At 50.0% G+C, this 17,941-nt stretch overlaps 1 protein-coding gene across 2 annotated transcripts; it reads left to right on the forward strand.

The window, feature by feature from the left end:
* The first annotated feature begins 715 nt into the window (after positions 1 to 715).
* On the forward strand, positions 716 to 16,349 carry LOC115182785 (ubiquitin carboxyl-terminal hydrolase isozyme L1). Of its 2 annotated transcripts, none has more exons than XM_029744241.1 (10): positions 716 to 865; positions 1,024 to 1,035; positions 2,878 to 3,006; positions 6,498 to 6,639; positions 9,048 to 9,133; positions 14,251 to 14,298; positions 14,396 to 14,465; positions 14,550 to 14,608; positions 15,822 to 15,935; positions 16,090 to 16,349. In XM_029744241.1, the coding sequence occupies exons 1-9, from the start codon at positions 833 to 835 to the stop codon at positions 15,903 to 15,905; spliced, it is 663 nt and encodes a 220-aa protein (XP_029600101.1). In that variant the 5' UTR covers positions 716 to 832; the 3' UTR covers positions 15,906 to 15,935; positions 16,090 to 16,349. The 2 variants fall into 2 exon arrangements, with proteins under 2 accessions (XP_029600101.1, XP_029600102.1); XM_029744242.1 differs by having other exon boundaries at positions 16,220 to 16,349.
* Positions 16,350 to 17,941: the final 1,592 nt, after the last annotated feature.

Genomic DNA, 17,941 nt, shown 5'->3' on the forward strand with positions numbered 1-17,941 from the left:
GTGACTGACTGATCTACAAATAATAAGTCATCAATTATTATTCAAGGTGATTTGTAGATCATTTACATTTTAGTAATTTAGCAGACGCTCTTATCCAGAGCAACTTACAGTAGTGAATGCATACGTTTCATACATTTCATTTAAAGCATTTTTTTTGTACTGGCCCCCCGTGGGAATCGAACCTACAACCCTGGCGTTGCACACACCAAGCTGGCGTTGCAGACACCATGCTCTACCAACTGAGCCACAGGGAAGGCCAGTCCGCGGTCGTATTGATGCTCTCGAACACGGCCATCATGTAGGCATCAAGTCGGGTCCATTTCTACCCCCCCCCCCCCCCCTAACGCAACATACCAAAGACTTGACCGTCTGACAAAAGTGATCAGCTCGAACGCCCCCATTACCCACCAAACTCTCAGCTGCGCAGCTCGAACGCCCCCATTACCCACCAAACTCTCAGCTGCGCAGCTCGAACGCCCCCATTACCCACCAAACTCTCAGCTGCGCAGCGTCCACTGTCGGGCTTGGACCAGTCCACCTTCTAGACTGCTCGTTAAAACTAACTACACAGAACACACCTCTCTCTCTCTCTCTCACCCCACCTCCAATACTTCACTGTAATATGTATTGTCTTGTTTACAAACGAGGCGAGGCTACGGGAGGATCTATTGGCTTTTTCTCCGGTTCTCGTCCACCCCTCCGCCGAACGGCACAATGGAATATGACCGGCAGCATATGAAGCGGGTGGACGGGCCCCGGTAGGATCATATCACCCAAACCAGCAGCGTGTTGCAACAGACCGACATACCGGGACCGAACCTTACCGAACAGGATGGAGTGGCAACCAATGGAGATTAACCCGGAGGTAGAGAACCATCATCATCATCATGATAAATATGTTGTTTTAAAACGTCTTATCATAAGACTGAGACTTAAAATACGGACTTGCTCGGTTCTAACGGTCTGTTATTGTCTGTCTAAATTGTGTTCTCCTTTTTGTCTTTGTGTCTGTGTCTGTTTCAGATGCTGAACAAGGTGTGTATTTAATATCGCTGAGTCATAACAGATAGGATGACAGGTGTGTATGTAATATCGCTGAGTCATAACAGATAGGATGACAGGTGTGTATATGACGTTACAACAGGACATTATAACCAACAGGTTATGGACCTGTCTCGGTCTGGATTTATTAGGATCCTAACTAGTATTTCGATCAGAAATCATCTGAACAGCAGCGCGACAAGAGGGTACACAAGATGGAAACTGCCGTTAGGATATAGCCCCTAGTAGGTTACCGTCGGTCTGCCCGGTAACATCTCTACCACGCTGCGCCTGGTGCTCCACCCGGTGTCTAGGATACAGGGTGTGGTCTGATGGAAGGATGGAGAGCGAGAGAGACTAAACATCAGCTTGTCTCTGGGTCTGATTTGAAGTTAAATCGTTATTTATTTGGGATAGGCAGCCGTGCGGTATTAATGTACTGATAAAAACGTTTAAAACAGTGAAGATATGCGTAGTGATTATATTATTATTGACGTGTTGAGGCCCGTTCTGCCGAGTCATCATGGACATTTACTGTCCGTTACCGTGGACGGTTTCAAGTCGGGCTCAACAAATCAAATCTCCGAGTTCTACCCTCTCTTCTGACAGGCATTTAACTGCTCGGTAAATCACATTTTATTGGTCACATACACATTTTAGGAGATGTTATTGCGGGTGTAGCGAAATGATTGTGTTCCTAAATCCAACAGTGCACTAATATCTAACAATACACCACTAATATCTAACAATATACAGTACAATAGAATACAGTATAAACATATGAAATGAGTAAAGCAGTATGTAAACATTAAAGTGGCCAGTGACTCTATGTATATGGGGCAGCAGCCTCTCTGTGTTGGTGATGGCTGTTTAACAGTCGGATGGCCTGGAGATAGAAGCTGTTTTTCAGTCTCTCGGTCCCAGCTTTGATGCACCTGTACTGAACTCTCCTTCTGGATGATAGAGGGGTGAACAGGCAGTGGCTCGGTGGTTGTTGTCCTTGATGATCTTTTTGTCCTTCCTGTGACATCGGGTGGTGTAGGTGTCCTGGAGGGCAGGTAGTTTGCCCCCGGTGATGCGTTGTGCAGACCTCACCACCCTCTGGAGAGCCCTGCTGTTGTGGGCGGAGCAGCTGCCGTACCAGGCGGTGATACAGCCCGACAGGATGCTCTCGATTGTGCATATGTAAAAGTTTGAGGGTTTTAGGTGCCAAGCCAAATTTCTTCATCCTCCTGAGGTTGAAGAGGCACAGTTGCGCCTTCTTCACCACACAGCTGTGTGGGTGGACCATTTCAGATGGTCAGTGATGTGTACACAGAGGAACTTGATGCTTTAGGCCTACATTCTACTGTATATACATAGAGTATAGTGTTGTCAATGACTGGGTGAGTTCCAGATACACTGTCTAGATGGTCTGGGTGGTCTAATCTGGCATGTTGAGCTCTGTTCTGGTTGTTCTAATTTGGCATGTTGGTGTTGTGCTCTGTTCTGGGTGTTCTAATCTGGCATGTTGGTCTCTGTTCTGGCTGTTCTAATCTGGCATGTTGAGCTCTGTTCTGGCTGTTCTAATCTGGCATGTTGAGCTCTGTTCTGGCTGTTCTAATCTGGCATGTTGAGCTCTGTTCTGGGTCTAATCTGGCATGTTGGTGTTGAGCTCTGTTCTGGGTGTTCTAATCTGGCATGTTGAGCTCTGTTCTAATCTGGCATGTGGAGCTCTGTTCTAATCTGGCATGTGGAGCTCTGTTCTAATCTGGCATGTGGAGCTCTGTTCTGGGTGGTCTGTAGAGACTGATGGGGGAAACCTTCCTGTTAATGTTCTGTGTGTGTGTGTGGCAGGTGCTCAGTGGACTGGGAGTGTCTGGTACCTGGAGCTTCGTGGATGTGTTGGGTCTGGAGGAGGAAGGACTGTCTTCAGTACCTTCTCCCAGCTGCGCCCTCATGCTCCTCTTCCCCCTGACAGAACAGGTAACCGTTACCCCCCCCCCCGACCCAACAGGTAACCATTACCCCCCCCCCGACCCAACAGGTAACCATTACCCCCCCCCCCCTGACCCAACAGGTAACCATTACCCCCCCCCCCCTGACCCAACAGGTAACCATTACCCCCCCCCCCCCCGACCCACAGTAACCATTACCCCCCCCCCCCGACCACAGGTAACCATTACCCCCACCCAACAGTAACCGTTACCCCCCCCCCCCGCCCACAGGTAACCGTTACCCCCCCCCCCACCCAACAGGTAACCGTTACCCCCCCCCCGACCCACAGGTAACCGTTACCCCCCCCCCGCCCCAACAGGTAACCGTACCCCCCCCCCCCCCCCCCACCCAACAGGTAACCGTTACCCCCCCCCCCCGACCCAACAGGTAACCGTTACCCCCCCCCCCCCCCCGACCCACGGTACCCGTTACCCCCCCCCCCCCGACCCAACAGGTAACCGTTACCCCCCCCCCCCCCCCCCCCCCCCCCCCCCCCCCCCCCCCCCCCCCGACCCAACAGGTAACCGTTACCCCCCCCCCCGACCCAACAGGTAACCGTTCCCCCCCCCCCCCGACCCAACAGGTAACCGTACCCCCCCCCCCCCGCCCGACCCAAAAGTACGTTAACCCCCCCCCCCCCCCCCGACCCCACAGGTATAACGTTACCCCCCCCCCCCCCCGACCCAACTTACCGTTTAACCGCCCCCATCCCGCCCCCCCAAACGGTAACGTTACTCCCCCCCCCCCCCGACCCAACAGGTAACCGTTACCCCCCCCCCCCGACCCAACAGGTAACCGTTACCCCCCCCCCCCGACCCAACGTAACCGTTACCCCCCCCCCCCTACCCAACATTAACCGTTACCCCCCACGCCCCCCCGACCCAACATTTTAAACCGTTACCCCCCCCCCCACCCAACAGTTCACCTTTACTCCCCCCCCCCCCCCTCCCCAACGTTACCCCCTTTTACCCCCCCCCCCCCCCGACCCAACATGTATCCAGTTTACCCCCCCCCCCCCCCGACCCACAGTTACACTCGTTACCCCCCCCACGCCCGACCCTACATGTAGACCGTTACCCCCCCCCCCCTACCCAACAGGTAACCGTTACCCCCCCCCCCCCCGACCCAACAGGTAACCGTTACCCCCCCCCCCCCCCCCGACCCAACAGGTAACCGTTACCCCCCCCCCCCCCGACCCACAGGTAACCGTTACCCCCCCCCCCCCGACCCACAGTACCCTTACCCCCCCCCCCGACCCAACAGGTAACCGTTACCCCCCCCCCGACCCAACAGGTAACCGTTACCCCCCCCCCCCGACCAACAGGTAACCGTTACCCCCCCCTACCACCCCCCCCCCGACCCAACAGGTAACCGTTACCCCCCCCCCCCCGACCCAACAGTACCGTTACCCACCCCCCCCCCACCCACAGGTAACCGTTACTCCCCCCCCCCCGACCCAACAGGTAACCGTTACCCCCCCCCCCCCGACCCAACAGGTAACCTTTTACTCCCCCCCCCCCGACCCACAGGTAACCGTTCCTCCCCCCCCCCCCGACCCAACAGGTAACCGTTACTCCCCCCCCCCCGACCCAACAGGTTAACCGTTTACTCCCCCCCCCCGAACCCAACATGTAACCGTTACTTTCCTCCCCCCCACCCCGACCCAACAGGTAACCGTACTTTACTTACTCTCCCCCCCCCCCCCGACCCAACAGGTACCGTTACTCCCCCCCCCCCCCGACCCAAACAAGGTAAACGTTACTCCCCCCCCCCCGACCCACAGGTAACCGTTACTCCCCCCCCCGACCCAACAGTAACTCGTTTACTTACTTCTCACCCCCACCCCGACCCAACAGGTAACGTTACTCAACCCCCCACGACCCAACAGGTACCGTTACTACTCCCCCCCCCCCCCCCCCCGACCCAACATAACCGTTACGCCCCCCGGGCCCCCGACCCAACCAGGTAACCCGTTACTCTGTCCCCCCCCCCCGACCCAACTGTAAACCGTGTACTCCCCCCCCCCCGACCCACAGGTAACCGTACTCCCGCCCCCCCCGCCCAACAGGTTAAACGTTACTACTCCCCCCCCCCCCCCCCCGACCCAACAGGTAACCGTTACTCCCCCCCCCCCCCCGACCCAACAGGTAACCGTTACTCCCCCCCCCCCCGACCCAACAGGTAACCATTTACACCCCCCCCCCGACCCAACAGGTAACCGTTACCCCCCCCCCCGACCCAACAGGTAACCGTTACCCCCCCCCGACCCAACAGGTAACCGTTACCCCCCCCCGACCCACAGGTAACCGTTGACCCCCCCCCCCCCGACCCAACAGGTAACCGTTACCCCCCCCCCCCGACCCAACAGGTAACCGTTACCCCCCCCCCGACCCAACAGGTAACCGTTACCCCCCCCCCGACCCAACAGGTAACCGTTACCCCCCCCCCCCCCGACCCAACAGGTAACCGTTACCCCCCCCCCCGACCCAACAGGTAACCGTTACCCCCCCCCGACCCAACAGGTAACCGTTACTCCAGTAATATCTTTATTGATAGCTCCCCCCCAACAGGTAACCGTTACTCCCCCCCCCCCCCGACCCAACAGCTAACCGTTACTCCAGTAATATCTTTATTGATAGCTCCCCCCCCCCCCCAACAGGTAACCGTTACTCCAGTAATATCTTTATTGATAGCCCCCCCCCCAACAGGTAACCGTTAATCCAGTAATATCTTTATTGATAGCTCCCCCCCCCCCCCCAACAGGTAACCGTTACTCCAGTAATATCTTTATTGATAGCTCTCTCTCCCCCCCCCCCCCACCCAACAGGTAACCGTTACTCCAGTAATATCTTTATTGATAGCTCCCCCCCCCCCCCCCCCACCCAACAGGTAACCGTTACTCCAGTAATATCTTTATTGATAGCTCCCCCCCCCCCAACAGGTAACCGTTACCCCCCCCCCCGACCCAACAGCTAACCGTTACTCCAGTAATATCTTTATTGATAGCTCCCCCCCCCCCAACAGGTAACCGTTACTCCAGTAATATCTTTATTGATAGCTCCCCCCCCCGACCCAACAGGTAACCGTTACTCCAGTAATATCTTTATTGATAGCTCCCCCCCCAACAGGTAACCGTTACTCCAGTAATATCTTTATTGATAGCTCTTCCCCCCCCCCCCGACCAGCATTTCCCCAAATTCTGTTTCGTGGACCCCAAGGTGATGTACATTTTAGTTTTTGTTTTGTCTAGTTCCTTAATGAGTTGATTATTTGAATCCGATGTGAGGTACTATGGCAAAACCCAAAATGTGCAACCCTCGGGGTCCCGGGACACTAAACCTCCCCCTTGGGGGTCCCGGGACACTAACCCCCTTGGGGGTCCCGGGACACTAAACCTCACCCTTGGGGTTCCAGGACAACGTTTGAGAGACTCTGATGTAGCATGATGATGATGGTGATGATAACTGCGTGTGTTTCAGCACGAGTCGTTCCGGCAGCAGCAGGCTGGGAAGGTGTCGGCGGCTACTGGCCTCTACTTCCTGAAACAGACGGTGGTCAACTCCTGTGGCACCGTGGCTCTGCTGCACGCGGTCGCCAACAACCCCACCCACATAGAGTATGGTGAGTAGAAACTGGTCCTGCACGGAGCCAAGATGGGTGGGGTGGAAATGTCGAATACCCATACATACTTCGTCTATTGAGGAAGAGACTGGTCTTTATCTGGTAGAATTCACTGAACTCTATTGAGGAAGAGACTGATCTTTGCCTTCTCAGTGTGGATGAGGGTAGGATGTTGTGTTGCTTACTGCATATATATACTGCTCAAAAAAATAAAGGGAACACTTAAACAACACAATGTAACTCCAAGTCAATCACACTTCTGTGAAATCAAACTGTCCACTTAGGAAGCAACACTGATTGACAATAAATTTTATATGCTGTTGTGCAAATGGAATAGACAACAGGTGGAAATTATAGGCAATTAGCAAGACACCCCCAATAAAGGAGTGGTTCTGCAGATGGTGACCACAGACCACTTCTCAGTTCCTATGCTTCCTGGCTGATGTTTTGGTCACTTTTGAATGCTGGCGGTGCTTTCACTCTAGTGGTAGCATGAGACGGAGTCTACAACCCACACAAGTGGCTCAGGTAATGCAGCTCATCCAGGATGGCACATCAATGTGAGCTGTGGCAAGAAGGTTTGCTGTGTCTGTCAGCGTAGTGTCCAGAGCATGGAGGCGCTACCAGGAGACAGGCCAGTACATCAGGAGACGTGGAGGAGGCCGTAGGAGGGCAACAACCCAGCAGCAGGACCGCTACCTCTGCCTTTGTGCAAGGAGGAGCAGGAGGAGCACTGCCAGAGCCCTGCAAAATGACCTCCAGCAGGCCACAAATGTGCATGTGTCTGCTCAAACAGTCAGAAACAGACTCCATGAGGGTGGTATGAGGGCCCGACGTCCACAGGTGGGGGTTGTGCTTACAGCCCAACACCGTGCAGGACGTTTGGCATTTGCCAGAGAGCACCAAGATTGGCAAATTCGCCACTGGCGCCCTGTGCTCTTCACAGATGAAAGCAGGTTCACACTGAGCACATGTGACAGACGTGACAGGGTCTGGAGACGCCGTGGAGAACGGTCTGCTGCCTGCAACATCCTCCAGCATGACCGGTTTGGCGGTGGGTCAGTCATGGTGTGGGGTGGCATTTCTTTGGGGGGGCCGCACAGCCCTCCATGTGCTCACCAGAGGTAGCCTGACTGCCATTAGGTACCGAGATGAGATCCTCAGACCCCTTGTGACCATATGCTGGTGCGGTTGGCCCTGGGTTCCTCCTAATGCAAGACAATGCTAGACCTCATGTGGCTGGAGTGTGTCAGCAGTTCCTGCAAGAGGAAGGCATTGATGCTATGGACTGGCCCGCCCGTTCCCCAGACCTGAATCCAATTGAGTACATCTGGGACATCATGTCTCGCTCCATCCACCAACGCCACGTTGCACCACAGACTGTCCAGGAGTTGGCGGATGCTTTAGTCCAGGTCTGGGAGGAGATCCCTCAAGAGACCATCCGCCACCTCATCAGGAGCATGCCCAGGCGTTGTAGGGAGGTCATACAGGCACGTGGAGGCAACACACACTACTGAGCCTCATTTTGACTTGTTTTAAGGACATTACATCAAAGTTGGATCAGCCTGTAGTGTGGTTTTCCACTTTAATTTTGAGTGTGACTCCAAATTCAGACCTCCATGGGTTGATAAATTGGATTTCCATTGATTATTTTTGTGTGATTTTGTTGTCAGCACATTCAACTATGTAAAGAAAAAACTATTTAATAAGATTATTTCATTCATTCAGATCTAGGATGTGTTATTTTAGTGTTCCCTTTATTTTTTTGAGCAGTGTATTTATACTAAACACTACAGTCTAAATAGTATGTAGTATAATTAGTACACAGTATGTAGTTTTAGTTAGTTGTAGGGAAGCCAGGTAGCGGACGCCGCCAGGGTGTAGTGGGGAAGCCAGGTAGCGGACGCCGCCAGGGTGTAGTGGGGAAGCCAGGTAGCGGACGCCGCCAGGGTGTAGTGGGGAAGCCAGGTAGCGGACACCGCCAGGGTGTAGTGGGGAAGCCAGGTAGCGGACGCCGCCAGGGTGTAGTGGGGAAGCCAGGTAGCGGACGCCGCCAGGGTGTAGTGGGGAAGCCAGGTAGCGGACGCCGCCAGGGTGTAGTGGGGAAGCCAGGTAGCGGACGCCGCCAGGGTGTAGTGGGGAAGCCAGGTAGCGGACGCCGCCAGGGTGTAGTGGGGAAGCCAGGTAGCGGACGCCGCCAGGGTGTAGTGGGGAAGCCAGGTAGCGGACGCCGCCAGGGTGTAGTGGGGAAGCCAGGTAGCGGACGCCGCCAGGGTGTAGTGGGGAAGCCAGGTAGCGGACGCCGCCAGGTAGCGGACGCCGCCAGGGTGTAGTGGGGAAGCCAGGGTGTAGTGGGGAAGCCAGGTAGCAGATGCCACCAAGGTGTAACAGCGCCGTCTCTGTGCCAGATGGCGACTCTGCTCTGAAGAAGTTTCTAGATGAGACGGCGAACATGACCCCCGCCCAGCGAGCCACACACCTGGAGAACAACCAGGTAACACACACACCTGGAGAACAACCAGGTAACACACACACACACACACACACACCCCTTGGCTATGTCCCAATTACCTCTCCTTCCTCCCAAAGTGTGTACTTGTTCTACGGTGGAAACTTCCTCTGGCCAAAGCTTCCTCCACTAATCCCAGATTTGTAGTGAAGGAGTCCATACTTCAGGAGAAAGTAGATATTATTGGGAGACGCCTCACGTCTAAACCTCGTGGCGAACCAGGCTTCTGGAAGCCTTGGAAGATCCATGTCAGAAAACCGCTGAAGAGCGGTTAGAACCTGGTGTAAATCGGTCCCGTCTCACAACGCGTCAAACCGATGAAATGCGTTTCTTGGGAGGAGCTCCGAAGGTGCTCACCAGGTTAGTGCCGTGGGCGCTACCGTGACGACTAGCATGTCAACGAGCACTGGGGACTAAACATTTAGACTGGTCACAGCATTTCTGTTATTTCATGATGAGCTGACGCTGCAGCAAGACGGGAGAAATGGTCTACAGTGCTGGCCATGGCTACACGTTCTGATGTTTCTGCAGTGATATTTGTCTGTGAAAGCTAGCATGAGGTTGCTGTTTCTGGAGTGATATTTGTCTGTGAAGGCTAGCATGAGGTTGCTGTTTCTGGAGTGATATTTGTCTGTGAAGGCTAGCATGAGGGACAAGAAGTAGCTAGCCACAATGAGGCTGATGTTTCTGGAATGAGCTGTTCAATGAGCAGGTGTCCACATACTGTTGGGCCTGTAGTGTAGGTAGGCCTACACATATAACCCATGTTGGGCCTGTAGTGCAGGTAGGTAACCCTACACATATAACCCATGTTGGGCCTGCAGTGTAGGTAGGTAACCCTACACATATAACCCATGTTGGGCCTGAAGTGTAGGTAGCCCTAACCCTACACGTATAACCCAGGGCATATAGGATATACCCTTCGTCTCTTGGGACATTCATTGGGACCTCTCTCTCTCCATCTGCAAACAGGCTTTAGCAGCTTTCCATATCTGAGGAAAGAACTTCACAAAGAAACAGGCTGAATATGATGTTATTTTCTCATTCCTCAAAAGATTCCCCAGTTCCAGTCCATAATGTCCTCCGTCAATATGACCTCGCTGTCCGGTAGCCTGCCCTGCCCGGTAGCCTGCCCTGCGCTGTCCTGTCCGGTAGCCTGCGCTGTCCTGTCCGGAAGCCTACCCTGCGCTGTCCGGTAGCCTACCCTGCGCTCTCCGGTCCGGTCCAGTAGCCTACCCTGCGCTGTCCGGTAGCCTACCCTGCGCTCTCCGGTCCGGTCCAGTAGTCTACCCTGCGCTGTCCGGTCCAGTGTAGCCTGCGCTCTCCCTTTACTGACAGTTGGAGCTGCATGTTCATCCTCTTCCATGGCTGTTATCTACAAATGCATTTGGAGACTTTTTTCATTTTACAATGATTACATCAAGATAGCTAGCTGATAACATTAAATTCACTTAGCCAAGCAGTGTCGAGTTTGCTAGCTAGTAGCCAGAAGATTCCCACCTTACTGAACACCTGCTGTTAGCTAGCTAGCTAGTAGCCAGAAGATTCCCACCATACTGAACACCTGCTGTTAGCTAGCTAGCTGGTAGCCAGAAGATTCCCACCTTACTGAAGACCTGCTGTTAGCTAGCTAGTAGCCAGAAGATTCCCACCTTACTGGACACCTGTTGTTAGCTAGCTAGCTAGTAGCCAGAAGATTCCCACCTTACTGGACACCTGTTGTTAGCTAGCTAGCTAGTAGCCAGAAGATTCCCACCTTACTGGACACCTGCTGTTAGCTAGCTAGTTGCCAGAAGATTCCCACCTTCCCACCTTACTGGACACCTGCTGTTAGCTAGCTAGTAGCCAGAAGATTCCCACCTTACTGAACACCGGCTGTTGTTAGCTAGCTAGCTAGTAGCCAGAAGATTCCCACCTTACTGGACACCTGCTGTTGATCAGGACATCGTGGCTATGCGGAGCAAGACATGAGTCGCAAAACGTACCTCAATGAGATGCCAGTGTACTCCACATGTTACCTTGATCCAAACTGATGCATGGAGAAGATTGAAATACTGCTGGTCTTCAGGAAAACTCTGTTTCATCTTCCAGGGTTCAGTCCTTTTCGTCTTCCAGGGTTCGGTCCTGTTCGTCCTCCAGGGTTCGGTCCTGTTCGTCCTCCAGGGTTCGGTCCTGTTCGTCCTCCAGGGTTCGGTCCTGTTCGTCCTCCAGGGTTCGGTCCTGTTCGTCCTCCAGGGTTCGGTCCTGTTCGTCCTCCAGGGTTCGGTCCTGTTCGTCCTCCAGGGTTCGGTCCTGTTCGTCCACCAGGGTTCGGTCCTGTTCGTCCACCAGGGTTCGGTCCTGTTCGTCTTCCAGGGTTCAGTCCCAGGGTTCGGTCCTGTTCGTCCTCCAGGGTTCGGTCCTGTTCGTCCTCCAGGGTTCGGTCCTTTTCGTCTTCCAGGGTTCAGTCCCAGGGTTCAGTCCTGTTCGGTCCTGTTCGTCCTCCAGGGTTCGGTCCCAGTGCTAGACACTTGTTTGCTGTTTTAAGTCTTTTCCAAACCGTAATTTAACCGCATGGGGTTAACAGAAGTTTAACCCATGACTTAAAGGTGTAATATGCAGAAATCGCTCTGACATTTCCTGGTTGCTAAATTCTAAGTTTGCCTAATTAAAATGTACGTGCCAAACCAAGCAAGTACAGTGTAGAGTATCATTGTACCATCTAAATTGCTGTGAAATGTCTTTTCAATAACCCAAAATATTTTATTTTCAGCTGTTTGACGCTGGCGTACAAAACTGAAAGTAAAAGACGGGGAAACTTAAGAACGGGAAGCATAGAAATAGCACACATAGAACAGATCTACCACTTAGACTTGCTTTCAATGTGTGCTATTTCTAAGTGGTAGATCTGTTCTATGAGAATTACAGATGTGTAACTAATTTCTATGTGAATTTGGTCCGGTCGCCCAAAATGTTACATATTTTAACTAAAACTTTAGTTTAAAAACCTCTACAGGATCAGTGGGTCCCCTGCGGGACGGTGGAGCTAACGTAGGCTAATGCAATTAGCATGAGGTTGTAAGTAACCAGAGAATTTCCCAGGACATGGACATATCTGATATGTGCAGAAAGCTTAGATTAACAAGAATTTAACTGCACTGTCCAATTTACAGTAGCTATTACAGTATAATAATAATAATAATAATAATAATAATAATAATAATAATAATAATAATAATAATAATAATAATAATAATAATAATAATAATAATACCATGCAATTTTGAGGCGAGTGCACAATTACGAACTTAAATGTATTAATAAATCAATTAGGCACATTTGGGCAGTCATGATTTTTTGTTTTTTTTACAAAAGTACAATGGTTCATTGGATCAGTCTAACACTGCATATACACTGCTGCCATCTAGTGGCCAAAATCTGAATTGCACCTGGGCTGCAATAATGCATTATGGCCTTCCTCTTGCATTTCAAAGATGACTGTACAAAAAAAAACGTTTTTTCTTAATTTTTTTTGTTACCAGATCAAACGTGTTATATTCTCCTACATTAATTTCACATTTCCACAAACTTCAAAGTGTTTCCTTTCAAATGGTACCAAGAATATGCATATCCTTGCTTCAGGGCCTGAACTACAGGCAGTTAGATTTGGGTATGTCATTTAAGAAACTTCAGGTCATGGTGTGATTCTGATGCTGGGGTTACGCCGCCGCTGGGGTTACGCCGCCGCTGGGGTTACGCCGCCACGGGGGTTTGGCTGTTTATTTGGAGATTGATTTGCACACAGGGTTTTTGAATCTTGCCGCTGGACCATTTAAAACCGTTTTTTGCAAGTAGAGCTCACGTCACACATGAAGCTGCAGTTGTCGTCTTGACCACTAGAGGACAGCAGAGAGCTGCTGAGCTGCATGGCTTCAAGGATCAATATTGTGTTGTAACGTATAGGAGGAATACATCAAGTTTAGATATATATTATATGGGTTAATATATGTATAAATGTTTAATTTGTAGATATATGCTTTAATGTTCACTGAGTGTACTGAACATTAGGAACAGCTCTTTCCATGACGTAGACTGACCAGGTGAAAGCTATGATCCCTTACTGACGTCACCTGTTAAATCCACTTCAATCAGTGTAGATGATGGGGAGGAGACGGGTTAAAGAAGGATTTTTAAGCCTTGAGACATGGATTGTTCATGTGTGTCATTCTGAGGGTGAATGGGCAAGACAAAATATTTAAGTGCCTTTGAACGGGGTATGGTAGGTGCCAGGCGCACCGGTTTGTGTCAAGAACTGCAACGCTTCTGTGTTTTTCACGCTCAACAGTTTCCCGCGTGTATCAAGAATGGTCCACCACCCAAAGGACATCCAGACAACTGGACACAACTGTGGGAAGCATTGGAGTCAACATGGGCCAGCATCCCTGTGGAGCGCTGTTGACTCCTTGTAGAGTCCTGACAAGTTGAATCTGTTTTTGAGGGCAAAAGTGTTCCTATTGCGTAGTATACCGAGTGTATAGGTGGAGATATATTCTACCCTGGGGCAGCAGGGTAGCCTAGTGGTTAGAGCGTTGGGCTAGTAACCGTAAGGTTGCAAGTCCGACTCCCCGATCTGTCGTTCTGCCCCTGAACAAGGCAGTTAACCCACTGTTCCCCGGTAGGCCATCATTGAAAATAAGAATTTGTTCTTAACTGACTTGCCTAGTTAAATATATTAAAGTGTGGGCCTTTCCTACTCCTGTCAAATGAATTGAACGGACCACAGGTGGACTCCAAGTTGTAGGAACATTTTCAAGGATGATCAATGGAAACAGGCAGCACCTGAGCTCCATTTCCAGTCTCCTAGCAAAGAGTCTGAATACTGATATAAATAAGGTATTATATATATTTTAGAAATAAGCTAACATTTTTAAACCTGTTTTCGCTTTGTCAATATGGAGTATTGTGTGTAGCTTGATGAAGGAAAAAACTATTTAATCCATGTTAGAATAAGGCTGTAACGTGAAAAAGTCAAGGGGTCTGAATACTTTCCGAATGCACTGTATGTTTAATGTAGATACCTGGATGAATAAATGTTTAAATGTATATATTGCTGTCTCTTGCAGGCCATCAGAGAGGCTCATGATGAAGTGGCAGCACAGGGCCAGTGCAGGGTGAGAACACACAATGCAAAATAAAGACTACCTCAGATGTAATTTATAATGTATAATTTAATCTTTTATACTCTGTCTTTCTGTCTGTCTCTTTCAGGTGGAGGCAGATGATGTGAACTTCCATTTTATCACCTTCGTCAATGTGAAAGGACAGCTTTATGAGCTGGGTGAGTGTTCGTCTCCCCCGTGTTCGTCTCCCTCCCCCAGGTGTGTATTTACACTCTCCCTCCCTCTGTGGTTTTGTTGTGTAGATGGCAGGATGGAGGGACCGGTGAACCATGGAACCACCAAGGAGGACTCCTTCATCAAGGTACGTTCCCCTTCCGTTCGTCTGCTCCCAGTAGACACGTTCCCCTTCCGTTCGTCTGCTCCCGCTAGACGTATCAAACTGTAAAGGCAGGTTTTATTCCCCATGAAGACTCACCCTGCAGAGGGTAGCACGGTGTCGTTTTTCATCACAAAAGGGGCGGCTCCTCGTAGTGCGCTCCGACGTACTCCTGTCCCTCCGCGTCGTCTCTCTGTGGCCACGCCGTCCCTCCGTGGGGAGAGTGAGGAAGCAGTGATGCTTGATTGGTTCCTTAATCTCATCTATAGACTAGGCATGAAAGTGGCCTATTTTGCATTGATGAGCAAATATAATCAACGAATGTTCAGACAATAAAAACCAAACATTGTTAGAATCCTACTAGGAATGTGTTTTGTTTAGAGGTGATTCCAGCTGTTTTTACCAATAGCCTGAAATGTGTTTTGTTTAAAGGTATAACTAGTGATTCCAAGCTATAGGAAGCTGAAAGCCTAGCTAGCTTGCTGTGTTTAGCCATATTGGAGATGTGGGAAGCTAAAAGGCTAGCTAGCTTGCTGTGGGAAGCTAAAAGGCTAGCTAGCTTGCTGTGTTTAGCCATATTGGAGATGTGGGAAGCTAATAGGCTAGCTAGCAGGCCTGTAGAGCTATGCAGGTGAAGCTTGTAGAAAGCTTCAGGAATATGTAATGTGGAGAGGGAGCATGTGTACATTGGGAAGACGTCGCCGAGACATCAGAATATAATGTTGACCCCTGGCCAACATCTAAACCATGTAGACTGGAGTATATAGACATTCTACATACATCTGCCAGAAGTCTTGCCAATGAGCTAACTGCATCTTCCAGTGTATCCTGTTTACTTGCCCAGAGGTTTATGTGCTTAGCTGGGCTGTTCGTCTAGCATCTGCTGGTAACTGAGCGTCTGGCTGGTAACTGAGCGTCTGGCTGGTAACTGAGCGTCTGGCTGGTAACTGAGCGTCTGGCTGGTAACTGAGCGTCTGGCTGGTTTCTGAGCGTCTGGCTGGTTTCTGAGCGTCTGGCCGGTAACTGAGTGTCTAGCATTTCGCTACACCCACAATAACATCTGCTAAATATTTGATTTAATTTAGCTCCAACGCTCCAGAGCCACAGTGCTTTCATATTCTCTCTCCTCTCTCTCTCCTCTCTCTCTCTCTCTCCTCTCTCTCTCTCTTCTCCCCCCCCTCTCTCTCCTCTCCCCCAGGATGCAGCCAAGGTGTGTCGGGGTTTTGTGGAGAGAGCAGAGGGAGAGGTCCGCTTCTCTGCTGTAGCCCTCTGTCATACCTAGAGACCCTGGACACACACACATACACACCTGGTATGCACTGGAAACATACAGTTTGCACTCTCCCTACACACACATCGCTGCACACATAAGTAGATAATAGTTTGCACAAGTCTGGTGTGCGGCACATTGATGTCACTACTGCTGTACTTTCTGTCTGCTGTACTGGTTTTTTATTTTTTCTCAGATCACCACTGAGAAAGTAGTGCACTACATGGGGAATAGGGAGCAGTTTGATCCGCAGCCTGTGAGGTGGCGTGATTTATTTTAAGGCTTCCTGTTTTTTCTCCTCGGCTCTCTGCTCTGTTTCTAAACAGCTGTTAACAACGTCGGACTACAACGTTAGGATGACCTTGTCAGGATGACACTGCAACAATGTTGTCTGTGCTTTGCCTTTCTGCATCTTCCTGTGCTGCTGACTGCCAATAAACAACCGAACTACACGTCTCTGCTACTCTGTGATGTAAATCATTATTTACTACTTCTCATTACTGTAACGGAGTAGCTTTTCAGAGTACTATTTTTACTTGAGTAAAAATGTTTTAAAGTAACTTCTACTTTTGTAGGATATTTCAGTACTTTTTCCATCCTGATATTTTCAAACATGTTTTGATTTTTACTTGAGTTGTATCCGTACTTTAGTTATTTTAACTTTTACTCCACTACGTTCCTAAGAAAGAAAAAATAAATAAACGTCCTTTTTACTACATCCATTTCCCCTGACACCCAAAAGTACTCGTTACATTTTGAATGCTTATCAGGACAGGAAAATGGTCCAATTCACTTTCTTGTCAGGAGAACATCCCTTAATCAATAAATCATCCCTTAAATCAAAAAACAAAAATGGTGCCATCTGGTTTGCTTAATATAAGGAATTTGAAATTATTTATACTTTCGATACTTAAGTATATTTGAGAAATTACAGTAACTTTTTACTCCAGTTGTATTTTACTGGGTGACTTTCACTTTTAAGTCATTTTCTATTAAGGGATCTTTACTTTTACTCCAGTATGACAATTGGGTACTTTTTTCCACCGCCGGTAGGGGGGAGGGATGCGCCGGTAGGGGGGGGAGGGATGCGCCGGTAGGGGGGGGAGGGATGCGCCGGTAGGGGGGGGAGAGATGCGCCGGTAGGGGGGGGGGAGAGATGCGCCGGTAGGGGGGGGAGAGAGAGCCAATGAGAGCTCTCTATTGCAGAACCACCAGTATACATACAGGAAGTAAACAAACAGACAATGATAACATGCTGGGGGGGTACAACAAAATACAGATTATGCAAAGACCTTAAAAGCACATGTTGATTGTTTTAACAGTTTTCTGATTAGAAGAATGTAGACTGGTCTTAATGTACTGCTCAAATCCCTTAAACATGGAAGAGTGGTTTCATCAGTGAATTTACATTGAATATGAAATTTTTCCATTCGCACAATTTCAATTTGAGGTAAAATTATTTTTCCTTATTCTAGTTAAGGGAACTGAGCAGCAGATTCTCCCATTTTATATTAAAAAAAATACAACTAAAAGTCGCAAAGAATGATAACTATGAATATCTTTACATGTAGACATTGCCAAAAATAAATGCAGAACTGCCAAAATAAACGCAGAACTGAAAAAGTCTGGTTATTCCAACAGGTTATTGACATGTATTCCAGTAAATTGTGACATAAGGAATGGATATAATCTCCCTCTGAAATAAAGCACACAGATCGGTTCTGAGGGAACAAGGAGAGAAACATGTTTCCTATTGGAGAGTCAACTGGATTAAGCGAAGGCAGGTCCAGAAGGTGAGGTCTGGCTACACCTGTAAACAACAGAGGTCCAGAAGGTGAGAGGTCTGGCTACACCTGTAAACGACAGAGGTCCAGAAGGTGAGAGGTCTGGCTACACCTGTAAACAGAGGTCCAGAAGGTGAGGTCTGGCTACACCTGTAAACAAGAGGTCCAGAAGGTGGGGTCTGGCTACACCTGTAAACAACAGAGGTCCAGATGGAGTAGCATCATGGACACTATTAAATATGTAAATCATGTTAAGTAGCCTAA

Source organism: Salmo trutta, unplaced genomic scaffold, assembly GCF_901001165.1.
Source record: "Salmo trutta unplaced genomic scaffold, fSalTru1.1, whole genome shotgun sequence".
Classification (NCBI taxonomy): Eukaryota; Metazoa; Chordata; class Actinopteri; order Salmoniformes; family Salmonidae; genus Salmo; species Salmo trutta.